The sequence below is a fragment of the Pararge aegeria genome, chromosome 20 (assembly GCF_905163445.1).
Source record: "Pararge aegeria chromosome 20, ilParAegt1.1, whole genome shotgun sequence".
NCBI classification, from domain to species: Eukaryota; Metazoa; Arthropoda; class Insecta; order Lepidoptera; family Nymphalidae; genus Pararge; species Pararge aegeria.
This window is the reverse complement of record NC_053199.1, coordinates 11,791,797-11,806,628: the sequence shown is the minus strand read 5'-3', so window position 1 is coordinate 11,806,628 and position 14,832 is coordinate 11,791,797. Positions and strand designations below refer to the sequence as shown.

Here is a 14,832-nt window from a genome sequence, read left to right as displayed (position 1 = left end):
AAATGTTTAATTGTAGTTATTTATTTGTCTTTAGTTACAAATATTGTTTTTTTTATATATTATATGTATATATTTAAGTAATGAAATATGTATTTTATGGGTATATGTTGTATATGCAGCACCTAACTTTTTTCTGTAACTGTTTTTTATCTTCGCCATTGGTTGCCTGGAAGAAATCGCTATGTAGCGATAAGGCTGCCGAATTGTATACGTTGTTTTGTTACACTTTCCTTTTTGTGTAATTAATTAAAATCTATGTAATTTTTGGGTTGTGCAATAAAAGTAAATTCATTCATTCGTTCATTCAATGTCTTGCCACTGTTGGGTACAGGTTTCCTATATCGTAGCAGAGACTGATTTAGATGGAAAATCTCTAGATTAGATCATGTCCGGGGAAGTACCACTGCGATGCTTATTTCTGCCGCCGAGCAGCATTTTTGTGTTCCGGTCCATAGATCGTGGTTGCCGATGTAATTACACGTACATGAGGCTTAACACCTACGCCTTAGATTGATGGACATAGGTCGGCACTTTGAAGGACATGTTCCTTGCAAGTTCTGTGACTCTGACCACTGACCATCAGGTGTACCATCTGCTTGGTCCGACAACTATTGATATAAAAAAAAAATTGAATTGGCAGGGTTTCCCGATAGTTATAACTTGAATGATATCACTGACCGAAACAGGCGATCTTATTGTGCTTTCCGAAGCACGTGAATGGAACGTAGTCAGGTTCCTAATTACGAGCTGGTACTTAGCTTAAGTCTTGACAGAAGACCAATACTTAGACCATCACCTTGATGGTCTAAGTATTGGTCTTCTTTCAGTTATTATCTAAATAATATATTAATAATGTTTAGTGTTTATCATCTGCTCAAATGCCGTGAACTGGCCATATGCCACAAAAAATCTTAGCAGACAATGAGGTTCGCACATTCGAGTCCGTTGAGGTGAGTGAACCCGAATAGATGAACATAGTCCATAGTTTTTGTCGGTGCTCGCGTCTGAACAAAAAGTGATTTAAATAAACCGAGTGAACCAACAAAACCACGCTTCTAGCTCACAATTATTCAGTACAGCAATATCTCATTTTGAACATGTGTCGAACGTCGCACGGACCTTGAATCTAAAATTATTCGTTTCTTCACTACGGCACAATATTTTGGTCTAACAAACATTGTTCGTAGTTAAATTATTTCGCGTGAACACTATTTCCACGCGTTCAAGGAAATGCCAATTTAATAGTCGTTTTTAACCGATTTCATAAAAGATGGTTCTCAATCCATCTATATGAAGGTTTAACTTCCTTCTTTAAAAGAAGATCCCATAAAGTTTTAGACTTCTTAACTGACAGTATCAATTGTTCATTGATGCAATAAGCAGTATTTCAGTTTATTAATAAATATCAATTATATTTATAAACTAATAGAGGATTGAATTTTTTCCTTTCATTATTTTTCTTTTACCTCATCTGTCAAATAATAAGACAGTATAATTTTTAATTGTTAGTACTTTAGCATTTTTTTTACGTTTAAACAGTTTCTAGAATCGGATTATTATTCTTAAAAAAATTACTGTTTTACCAAGTCATTTAAACCTTATTTTCCGTACTGTTACACTAACAGTTCCATAAATCGAGAAGAAAAATTCAAAGTTAATGTATAACGTGTAAACGCTGCACTGAGCACTTGATATAATTCTAGTCAAATAACGCTCGCTAGAGCCCAATTCTCGTATGAATTACGTCCCGATAAAGAATGATATGTTGTAGATATTCCGATAACTTTGCCGCGCATAAAAACAATTTATAGGGATTAACTGCCGATATGTATCATGAATATAAATGAGTCGAGACAAAAACGAGATGTGTCTGAGGAGAAATAATAAGAGGCGTTCGACAGCAATCGTCTAGCAACCAACGTCCTTGAGTGCAGAAATCCTTGATGAGTACAATCAACTGCCACCGGATAGCCGCCTTCATTCAGGGCTGCCAATTATTACTTTAACCTTTTGTCTCGTTTGCACGCTTACCATTATTGCGGGAACATATTTTATTAATTTTCAATGTAATAGCGATGGAGACAATCCGAGTGGAGACCCTTGTCCTGTAGTGGGCCGGTAATGAGTTAATAATGATGATGATTACGAAATTCGCATGTAAATCGGTTCTACTCCTTCCACCTTGATGTAAAAAGTTTAAATTAGTCTATTACTACAGACAAGAAACGGTGCGGAGTATGCAAGTTCCGATTTCAGTATGTAATGCTAAATGCATAGTCATCATCATCATCATCAGCCTATCTCAGTCCACTGCTGGACTAAGGCCTCTTCATGAAATGCATAGTACGATAAGATTAATATTAGAATGACAAATAATTGGCATCGGCGACCAAGATCATTAGCGATGCTATAGAAGATGGGCGAATAGATTGACTTGTTTAAAGAATAGCATATTAGATGTTGTACACACATATTATACACCTATATATAATATACACATTGGCGGCCGGTTGGCGCAGTGGGCAGCGACCCTGCTTTCTGAATCTAAGGCCGTGGGTTCTATTACCACAGCTGGAAAATGTTTATGTGATGCACATGAATTGGTTTTCAGTGTCTGGGTGTTTATCTGTATATTATAAGTATTTATGTTTATTATCAATTATATAAGATGTGTTATCACAAGCTACGCTTACTTTGGGGCTAGCTGGCGATGTGTGTACTGGCTTAAAACAGTTCTGTTTCCCATGGGGAAAGTCGTTAAAATGATAGCATTAATTTCCAAAAAAGAATAGACCTTATCGAAAAAGGGTCGTAGTGTCGAGCGATAAAAAAAAATTGTGAGATTTTGTGATGGTTCTCACCTATCAGAGTGCGTTCTTATGATACCATAACAAATATAAAGGGCAAAGGTTATATTGCTTAGTATTTCAGAGGATGCAAAGGATGAAGCCCTGGACTATTAGATGCGTAGGTGCTAGCGAGTGAGGACAAAAAACTAAAACTGAAAATAATCGTCTATTAACAGCGCGGACCGCGATACTTGCTTGGATGCGGGCTATCCGTATATGTAAACCGGTGATTATGTGCATTGCGATAAGATAAAGTAATCTCGTACTTGTTGCCACTGAATCTTAAGTGGAGCATACCAAATTTTTTTTTTTTTTTTTTATAAAACGTGACGTAAGCAAGATTATATTAGAAAACTATCGTTACCAATAAAAAATACTAATTTTTAAAATCCTAGGTTTTGTTCGGGGTTTTCGCACACATCAAGTTTTATATTCATACTAATTATAAAACCTTTATTTTGTCTCTTTAGGGGTACACTTAAGTTTATATTGGTATCTGCATAAATTTCGCCGAATTCCTCGAGTGGTTTGAGCTGTGCGTTGATAGTACAGTCAGTACTTTCCAACTTTTCTTTTTATCTATATCAAAGGTTTTCGTTTTCTACACCATTACACTTCGTAATTATGTTATCAAATTAGATCTTTTTTCACATTTGTCTCATTCTTATTTTTCGGAAATTGGTTTATCTTGTCCGCAATGTTAGATAGACTAGTAATGACGTCATAATAAAGGTAGCATACGATAATATATGACCTAAAATCTAAATTATATACCTAGTAACGAATTACGTTGGATATATAAACATCATAATTATGCTACTAGATAAATCACTACCTTTTCAAAAGCGCTGGTTCCATTGAGAAAAGTCTCGCAAGAAGGCTCGCATCTTCGAGTATTGTGCGTACGAACTTTAATAACACTTCATGGTCCTTTGTTCGAGAGCATTAAGCAATCCACTGAATGGGTGTGAGCTGTGAAGTGAATAACTAAATTATACGGAGAAGATATCCGGCAGCCGGCAATTATCTGACCGTACCATTATATTATCAAATTGGCTTCGTAAATATGCCACTCTGGAGATTTAGCTCGAATTGAATTTAATTCGAAGCACGACCTGTCAACTTTACGTATATATAAATTCACTTAATAATCGTTACCAATTACGTGACTGTACGGCCTCGCAATATGGGCATTTGTTGGAATATCGCGAACTGCTGCGTACCTACTATAGAGATCTTTTTGCAGTTACGGCTATATGAGAGAATGAATTAGCGATAGGCACGATGATTCATAAAATGGCTTTTGATATGACCAACCAAGCCGACTAGCGACTGCTAGTGATTAGCATGCTTGACTACTGGCCACGACACCAAGGCCTTGGATCCTAACACTTTCAGAATGGAGTGAGTATGGTATTATCCACCTCTGTTTGCTCGAACCCCTTCGTCCGGAACCTGTGCACAGCAGAAGGACGTTTAATAGATAATTATTTGAAGTTGAAGATGATGATGATGATTTGTTAATGAAAACTTTATATTAACGTAGGTATAAAAAACTTTATTACTCTTTTATCACATACAATACGGAATTTTAATTGACAGTTGCCAATTTACTGCAACCAACACAAAATTAAATTATACTATTACAACTTGATAAAAGTATTATATTTAACAATTGGTAATTAAAAAACAAAATTCCTACGCACATTTTAATTTATATGTGCATAACTTACTGCATTTTATTGCGAGACGCCAGATGATTTAATTCCAAATGTGCTCGCTATTCTTTATTAGGTAAAATATACTGGCTCGATATTTATATAATTTACATTTGAGTGTATGAACGGTGTTGTTACATGAGTGGCGGCAGTGTAACCCTTTTTGATAAAATCGCCGTCGATACTGCACGTGTGTAATGTATTATTCATACTGACACAAATATCCGGCAAAAAAGATTAAGGAGAAATAAAAGCTATTAAGAAAACATACATAAGTCACACGCATACATATAATATGTTATAGCTTTAAGTTATTGTCATTGTTATTGTCATTCACACACAGAATATCGTTAGCATTCGACCGCGGAGAGTTTTGATTGTACTACGTACGTACTGCACGCTTTGCATGTTCGCGCCACAGCCTATTAGCATGCGGTAACACTACATATTAAGTAGTATGTGAAGCGCATCTGAAAAAATTGTACTACCGAGTACAATTTTTTGTAGGCCAAAATTGACTATGCATTCTTATGAATGAAACATTAAATCAAAATATTCATGTCTATTCAATTTATATAAGGTGCTTTTTATAATTATTATTGTGGACTTTAATAATATGTCAAACATAAATAAACTTAAGAGAGAATCCTATCGTTGAGAAACGTTAAAACCAATTTCTGGTAGCTAAGCCAAAATGCATTATTAATGAATTCAATCATGATACAAACTGTTTACTAGACTTTATGTGTCGAACATGAATAATTTTGATTTGTTCTAAGCCGAAATTGTTTTTATTCAAGGTTTTATTGGACTTTACGTGTCGAACATAAGCTTCGATTTGTTATAAGAAGAAATTGTTTGAATTTCAAAATCGAGACTATTTGTTTATTTCACGTGGCTGCCTTCCTTTAGTCTGTGGTCGTGCAGCGGCGCTGGCTCACAAATATCGCTGATCGGCCTTTCTCTCGCCCTTCCGCGCTATTTGATCTCTGCGCGCTCGATTGTCTGTCGCAGTCAAGTTCACGGCCTTCCACGATCGTTAACCATCGTGAATAATTCTATTTTCTTGTTTGACTTGTTTATGATACTGATTTATTTAGACAATCTGTTTTTATCACTATCAATTTAAAACGATCAATAGCTATTCAATTTGTTCTTTAATACTAATTAACACTCTTCATTACTGCGCTTCATAATTTTATAGGTACGTATTATCTTGCTGCAAACTATAATTACAATTATGTTTGTCTCTTACACAATTGACTAAGTATTGGCGACCTACTTGGCGCAGCGGTGTGCGCTGTTAATTTAAGTGAGGCGTCCTGGGTTCGATGGCCGGCAGAGGAAATTTCGGAATTTATAATTTCTGATTTTTTGATGCTGTGGTGGGAGGCTTCTGCTGCGACCAGGGTGGACCGACAAAGAAGTGCCCCTAAGGTATTTAGAGTGTCAACAATGTCGCTTGGGGATCTATTATTGCGTGGGTTTAATATAACTGCCATAGCCCTAACAGTTGAGCCCGGTACAATCTTAGACTGCATCATCACTTAACAGCAGGTGAGATTGCAGTCAAGGACTAAGTTGTTGTGAAAGAAAGCAACTAACTTCACCTTCTATAGATGATAGGGCAGTAACATTGTTCGAGCTCACCACTTGAAGGCATACCTGTTTTATTGTGCGGATTATCGGTTTATGTGAACAGATTGCCATCAGAGCTTTGTAGTCCCGAAAGGGGGGGCCCACCGATTGCAAGAGAACGTGTATTATCAGCAGGTGGATAGACAGGTGAAGTTGGCTCCGATCTCAAAGCCAGGTATTGGGGTCTTTATATAAATAACTCACGACTATAATTTCGCTATATTAAAAGAACAGTGCTAGCTCGATTTGACAACTTATTAAAAATCGATAAAGCTGGTAAAGCGATTGACCTGACCTGATCGGCATCTGAATGTTCTGACCATCTATTAGTAATAACAATCTCAGCCTCAAAAGAATATCCTATCTTTCGACAATATATGAAAGTATAATACGTTTGCCGCTCTCTTGGCAAATCTCGGCACCCTGGGCAACCTTACAAATCTTAAACATAAGTTAAGCAGACGTTTGAGGTCGGAAACCGGCTTGGTAGTCAGTACAAATTGTAAAAGTGGATAAGTGTAAAACTTCCAAAGCCTGTCAGGCCGCCAGCCCTATTAATTATCCTTCCTATCCTATATTATAAATGCGAAAGTTTGTTTTTTTATTTGCTTGTCCTTTCTTAATTTAGGCTACTTACATAGGCTACTTAGGCTAATAACATAGGCTACTTTTTAAACCCAGAAAAATAAATCACAGGATTTAATAAAAACGGACGAAGAACGCGTGCAAAAAGTTTTAAAATTAACATAATATGGTTAAATACCGGCAAAATACTAGAACAAAGTGGGAGAAGATTATTAACGTTAGTATGCGTAATCCGCAACGAATGGCCAAGCTCTACAGTTTCCATTCAACGCAATATAATTTAAGATCAGCCTCGATACACGATCATTTGAAGTGCTCCATTACCAGTAAGTATTGTTCTCGACATTTGGTACATAGTTCGTTGACCCGTGCAATCAACTTCTTGGTTTCGCTTTGTCACGAGTAGGTCTATAGTAGAAACACATCAAACACCCAACCCGACACGATTTATCGACACGCATTCTGCGTATGCCGCGTCCGCACGACACCCCTATTACACGGCCTAAGTCTTGTTTAACAATTTGTGAATGGCAGATGCGTGGTTCCTTCTAGCACATTGGTCAACACCATCGGCAATGATTCAGTAACTCGACCACAAAACTTATCATTTCCATGCAAATTTCATAGTTTCGTTCGTTTAGTAACAATCAGAAAAGTTACTGAATATGGGGGCGTGATAGTGATTTATTTTATTTATTTCATTAGATATACCAACGATACAATGTATTATAATTAAAAATGATTATAGTTTGTAGTCCGAGTACAGTTATCACTTACAGGTATACACAACATTGAAGTTATGGTTGCAAGACGTACCTTTGTTATTTTTCTATGCAGACAACAATATATGGCTGAGTGTGTATAACTAGTACTAATATTCGCGTTTTAACTAAATATAGGAATAGCCTAAATTTAATGCCTAATGCTTTAGGCGATGTCTTGAGAAAAAAACGTTTCACTAACTCTTAGGTGATAACTATTGGTCTAGAAATATCCTTGGATTAGGCGTTACGTATTTAGGCATTGACTTTCCAAGGGCGAAAGCATATTGTGGTAAGTAATTGCTATTGTTGGTAGTAAGAATTTAATTTAAGCATTAGGCGATATTCTTTAAACTCATTGTTTTTATGTTTAAAATTATGGATTTAATACTTGAATTATGACTTTTAAAATGTAATTTAGGCATAGACCCTATATTCCTTATAGACTCTATATTCCGTAAGGTGGGGTATCATTTCAACTTATCGCATATACATAAAAATTTATATCGACATATGTTTTAGTTTAGGTAACTAAGATTTTTTGCATAAGTATAGGAACACGTGTCGTATAGAAACTTTTAACCATTATGTTGGTAATTTTCTACGAGTCAATAGACTGGCCAAAATGTTCAAGTGAAGAGTTGAATGGCCATTGATACCTATAGTGGTAACATAAAAAGTTGTTTACACCTAGAGGCGCCTGTTTTTGAAGCTTGATCGTGTGTAATAGTTATTATTACATTATTTTTTGGTTAACAATATTAAACATATTTTATTAATATTATAACATTCTATATCTAAAGTGCGTTTATTCCTATAAACTTTAAAACGATCGCTTCTAATAACTAATTACAAAAGAAAAGTATTTCATACTTATAAATTTACAAATATATTTTCAGACATGTTTAAAGAGGATTGAGGTACTCTGTGTTTAACGAATATAATAAACCGACTTGGACCTGCACACGAAGGGTTCTGTGCCTAGGCGCAATATAAAGCATAAAAATTACGGAGTTCGTTTTATATAGTATTAACATTATTAAGACCAAGAAAATTAACATAAAATAACACGTGTCTTTTAAGGAATTTTCTATTTCATTTCCTCCATTAAAATAAAAGGACGTTAACGAGGAAGAGCAGGATGTGACAAATCATTAGATACAAGTCAGCTGACAGTCAGACGGACGGACAGTTTGGTTAGATGGTCACCGGGGCTTAGTAGTAGGATTCCGTTGGCACCGTTTTTAGTAGTAGTAAAGCTTTTTGTGACAAAGGGAAATGGAGAACAGTATTGCCATCAAATGGCGCTCTTTCGTTTCCATAGTAATTCTCACGCGACCGAATAACTAAATGTTGGTGAACTATTATAATTACACCTTACAGATTTCTTTATTGCTTATTACAATAAATTAGGCATTGTCTTTATTGTATATCATAGAGTTTCCGCAAAGAAACACAAGCTTCTATCCCTATACGTGATTATTGATTTGCAGAAGAAAGTTTCACAAACAATAAGCGTCTGAAAGCTATTCGACAAACGCTATGTTTGACTTGCTGTCAGATATAAATCTCCGCAGATCACGAGGTCGTTAATGTGATATTCGTGTCGGCGCCGTCTGTTAGGTACTGCACCGTTATTCTATTGTCGATTCAAATGAGTTTCATGCATTTCATATTTGTCTATGTTGTGATCGCGTGATCTATGCACAGACCAAAATTCTATACAATTGTGACGCCTGTACAGTTTATTTTTGTCTCTGACCTCTTTATTATTTACTAAACGAACTATAGTTCCCTGGCCTTAAGGCTGCCTTTCTTTTAAATGAGTTACGGTTCTCCGCTACTTCGTCCGCTTATAGTTTCTGACGTGGCCCGTTGTTGTATTCTTAAGCATCGTTGCGTGATGCTGTACACTACAATTTTTTCTAACTTGTCTTCGAATTAAAAAAATCCTTGCATTATTTTTTAGTGTACAAGTTTGTTTAAAAATATAAAACAAATAACAAGTGTGACATTATAGGATTTTTAAGAAAAAATGGATTTTAAAAACAAAAACTTTTCTCAAGTAATTGACTACTAAATGCAAAAACTATATTTTCAATCCGACTCGTAGCCCAGAGTGTTAAGCGCGTTCAAACAATCACACAAAAAACTTTGTACTTATATGTTATGAGAGCTCTATGCTGTGAAACGATGTTCATTTCCACTATAGGTTTTTTGGATTGTCTTAGGTCTAGTCTGGGTTTGTCTTTGGCCGTGGTCCATCCTACTGACAATGACGTACCGCTAAGCGATTTAGATTTCCTTAGAAACCGCTTAGGGGTATCGATTTCATGTTATATTCCTTTCATACTCCTAATAAACCCCACTAAAAGGTAAACTGCATGTTCACTCAAGTGATGTTGCATTCAGAGTAACTTACAGCGTAATAAATTTTGCTGGTAACATCAATAACATAATGTTTTATAAACGCACACATGAAAATTATAAAACAGTTTAAAGTAGAGCGCACATGTCGTAAATATGTCTATTGAGGGTTTTGAAAGTTCCCGTATATCTCCGTCAGGGGGGTTCCGTCGGTGCTTATTAGAAATGAGAAAGTTTCTTGATGTATACATATATTATATACATATACGGTGCAGGAATGAGTGCGCAAGGCTTCTATTTGTTGCTCTCGATATTACTGCCCACGCACTGCATCGGATTATGTGCTATGGTAATAATAGGGTTCAGTTTAAACTAGTATGTATTTTTTTTTTCAATTCTACCGACTTTTAACTCTCTGAGTCAAACAAATCTATAGATTTCATTTGATTAAGAAGAGTTTAACTCACTTATTCTACAATAAGTAGGTACAAAGTAATATAAGGATATTTTAATTGGATGAGTTGGGTATTTAATTTCAAATAATAGAATAATTTAAAAAATATGTAGATACTGCTCTGTTAAAAGAAAGTGCATCGGCTCCATTTTGTGAAGTACGAAGTAATTTGCTCATTCGTTTCAACAATTGATGTAGCCCTAGTAATATTATAAAGTTGACGAGTCTCTTTTAGTTAGTTTTAAGGTGGTTGTTTTTATTTTATTTTAAATGGTTGAAACATCGAAGCAAAGCTATATAGTTGTAGTCATAGTATAATTTACTTATGAAGCTCGTGCAAATTTTAGACAGGCCTCAACCAGTCACCGCAAAGCATCGTATTACATTAAACGCCCATGAGATATCGCTTTCATGATTCATCCGTTGCAAATGTGCTACCGCGCATTAGTGTAATCCAATACCTACTACGCGTTCCGTCTATTGTTTAGTATTCCGAAAAAAAAAAATAGATATATTGGGTACATGCGGAACCTTTCCCTTGTATTTTCGCCCGCAGACTAACTTAGGGTTATGTTTTAGTACTCCAAATTATATTCCGAAGTTAGTCTTTGCGAAAAGTAGAGGTACTTACTATTCACGGGACTGCTGTGTTTTATTTTTAATCCCGTGGGAACCGTTTGTTTTTCCTGGCTAAAGAGAGCACCCTATGTCATTCCCTAAGAAACTATTACAACCTATTGCGAAATTTGGGCGAATTCTGCGCAGTAGTTAAGGCGCCAGGAGAGAGACTCGTGTTACTTAGCAATCTTAACTCGAGTAAAGTACCTACATCCGACAAATGTGTCTGAGTAAATTTTTTTTAAATTTAAAAAAATTTTAGAATCAAATTTAGAATACTACTATACCTTTCGAACTAAAGACAAAAGTCTTTAGTTCGAAAGGTATAGGTTAGGGTATGGATATATCTTTAAAGTATATTAGTAATATTCGTTCCTTCTTCTAAATATAGAGAAATCAATAATAAAGACTCGTCAGTAAAGTGCTATATAGAGGTACCATTGAAAGCCTTGCTACTAAATATATCTCCTCCAAATTTAGACCAGACAAAGTTGAATTGACTTGGTGAAATACTTTCGTGAGTATGTTTTATATGGAAATAAAATATGGAAAAATATGAATATGGAAAAACCTTGAATCAAGGTTTTTCCATTCGTTATACCTTATTAGTCTGCGTGGAAAGTGTTTGTTGTTGAAAATGAAATGTTGATTAACATTTTCCTTTTTTATTTTGTAAAAGCAGCCCCTTTTAGTAACGCGGGGTAGTTCCTGGCGTTTGATATGCGAGTGGTGATAAGGTCGCCGGCCACACGACACTTCAACCCCTTGCATTGCGAGGGCTGCTTGCCCTTCCGCCTTATTGATTAGCCCTACGTATATAAACTCAAATGTTCAAACGCAACACCTACACTGACTTATAACACCCTGGTATAACTGACCACATCCACTGCTAATATAGTTGTCATTACGTCGGCAGAGAAATTGGCTATCAAAGCCGTAGAAAAGTGAAACCGTGAATACAATATTGTACTTTTTACAATATCTCGTTATATAAATAAGTTTAAAATTAGCTGCTCTCTTGTAGATCGGTACTTACTTCTTGAGACTTCCAAAGAGTCCTTACAAAAATCGTCCGCCCATACGTTTTTGTAGCACTTTCAATCGCAAAGAGTACGCTTGAAATAATCTGTGTAACGACAGTATGTTTACTTAGAAACATTTTAAATTCGATAACATTTCTTTATTTTTCTAACTAATATTATAAATTGTTTCATGCCTAGGCTATAGCTCATTCTGACAATTCTAGAAAGAAGTTGATTCAATCAATTTATCGGTTATTTTCAGAGTTAAGCTGAATTATTAGTTTTTAAAAAGATACCTGTTGGATAAGTGAAGTAACCACTTAAATTAACGAAATGCCATTATAAGTAATAAATCATCTATAACCACTCGATATCTAATAATAAACATGTCCTGATACTTTCTAAACTGAAGTAGATTCCCGCCTAAAGCTGAAACTTGAAGGAAGCTTATATCTTAATTTACGATGATGGCAACTAGCGTTCCATCACATTTTCAAAACAACGCCAACCCCAAAAAGCGAAGAAAGTTGAAAACTTTGTTTAATGCCTGCCTATTTAGGAAGTTTATAAAATCATGGCACACTAATTACTTATTTCGTCAAGCAATTTTAGTGACCCGAAACTCCGTTTGACCGAAATATCATACTGATAAATTGTTTTTATTTATATGTTCCTTTGTTATAAATATATTAGGCCGGATTTAAGTGCGAGAGAACGATCTGAGATAAGCTGTGTTAGTCTATTCAAATAATAGTAGGTATTTATCGAAAGTCGTGAGTTGTACATTCGCTCTTCAAAGACTTAACTGGGAAAGGAGGTAGGTGTTAACGCGTTTATACACTTCTCTTACAATATTAACAAACTATTAGTGTGGCTTAACCCGCGATACATTTTATGAATATAATAGTATCGGTATATAATTCCTCCTTCCGTCGAGTCCTTCACTACTCTCTGAAAAAAGAAAGAAATATAATAAACAATCATGTAATACATATTATGTTCGACTTATACATTAAGCAAATATACTTGGTCATAAACTAGTATGCAAATATCTCCCATATGTGTAACAGTATAACATAGGAATATATCGATGGCAGTTAAATATAATGTGGTGACTATATGTGGCCGGTTAAGGCAACTAATGCCAGATATTTTTCAGTTTTTAAGAGGATATATTTGCAATTTGTTTAAAGAATTTGATTTTTACGTATGTAAGTTTTAGTTACGTGTTGTTGATTTTATTCCCAGCAAGAACCTTAAATTGTGAGGTATATGGATTTCTCGGACATGAAATAGGCATAACAGTCTGGAGTTCAGATTAGTGTTTCACCCCCGTACCCCTAAGAGTACCGTTTAAGCTTAGCTAAATTATGCTTGTCGGCCCCCGTAATCTTTTATCACTAAGGCTATTTCCAGAGCTAAGATGTATGCTCTGAACAGACCGATTGCATTGCTCCGAAACCAGCCTAACGTGCTATAAAAATAATCGTTAAAGCTCGCTCGTATATCCTTATAAAAGGTATTAGCTCTAAATCAGTCACGTATGAGACGAAAACCCTGTGCCCAGCTACACAGCCCAGCAGCTGTGGGACGTTACTAATGATGATGACGGGCTCTACAATTCCACACCCAACAAGCCGCGGGTCAGCACGATAGTTCACGAATGCTGCCTACTTTGGAAGAATTAGCTCCCGGCCCTGTTTGCTAATATGCGCTCGGTCTAAAGGAGTTGTATTGCAACTCGCCAGCCAGCGCCTTGCGAAACTACTGTCCGTACTAGTTACGCTAAATCAATCTCGGCCTAATGGCACCTCTCGCTCAATGTGATTATTGTCGTTAGATTCTGTAACTGTTTTAGATTAAGTTGATTTCTCGGCGAATGGGGTCCTTTCCTTGTTGCTTAATCATTCATATTGGATAATAACATGATTTCATACTTTCAATTAATAACAGTTATTGACAACTAGCTGTGCTGTTGTCACTTGTTACTGTATACAACAAAATGAATAATTTACACTAGACAATAATTATTGTTTCAACATTTTTTTTTGTATCCTTGGATTAAAAGTAACAGTCGCCAGTATAAAGATAGTTTCAACACCATTCCTAAATATCGGTGTAACTTGAGCCGCGCGTTAGTAACAAACAAGCGAGCAAACGAGCGAAAATACGATTTTTCTGCATTTAAAAAAAAGTTAAAATTGATGGATAAGAATTTTAATTCTATCGTGTCGTGTGGTAGAATTTATTACAAACGTTTTTGATTGAGTACTTTTTCATATGATTTTGAGTTTTATAGGATATTTAAAAAAAAAACGTTTCTTTGTTAACAGTTTGCTTCTTCGGCAACCGAAGGCGGCGCGTGTGGCAGCACTTCGTCGTCGACTTCATCGTCGTCTTCTTCATCATCGTCGTCTTCATCATCGTCATCGGATTCGGACACCGCGGACGCCGCTGGCGGCTCCGCTCATGCTTCCGCCGATGATTCTAGTGCTGCCCTTGCCGCCGCTTGTCAATTACAGGTAACTGACTTTTAGTAGAACTTTACTTCTATTATAACCAATAAATTTTTATCGTAGCCTATAAAAGTAATACTTCCAATATTCTGAACTATTTCTAAAGTGTGTCATGACGCGATGAACTAACCCGAAATAAATTCCACAGGTCATCGACGATGCGGACCTTGCGGAACTATTTCCGGAACAAACATCGAGCGCGCCGGCGCAACAGCCCAATTTCTCAGCCTTTCCTGTTCACAACGCGTCGCCGGAGAGCGACAACAAGTCTATAGCTGATAATGGTAAGTTAATTAATTTACAC

The 14,832-nt window shown here is 35.9% G+C and overlaps 1 protein-coding gene across 3 annotated transcripts in view; it reads left to right on the top strand.

The window, feature by feature from the left end:
* The window catches only part of LOC120632818 (histone-lysine N-methyltransferase ash1), an 82,097-nt gene that overhangs the window by 46,014 nt on the left and 21,251 nt on the right, over positions 1–14,832 (top strand). For all 3 annotated transcript variants that reach the window (XM_039902839.1, XM_039902840.1, XM_039902841.1), the window contains 2 exons: positions 14,346–14,534; positions 14,677–14,812. In XM_039902839.1, coding sequence (XP_039758773.1) covers positions 14,346–14,534; positions 14,677–14,812 — 325 coding nt within the window. The remainder of the gene's footprint in view (positions 1–14,345; positions 14,535–14,676; positions 14,813–14,832) is intronic.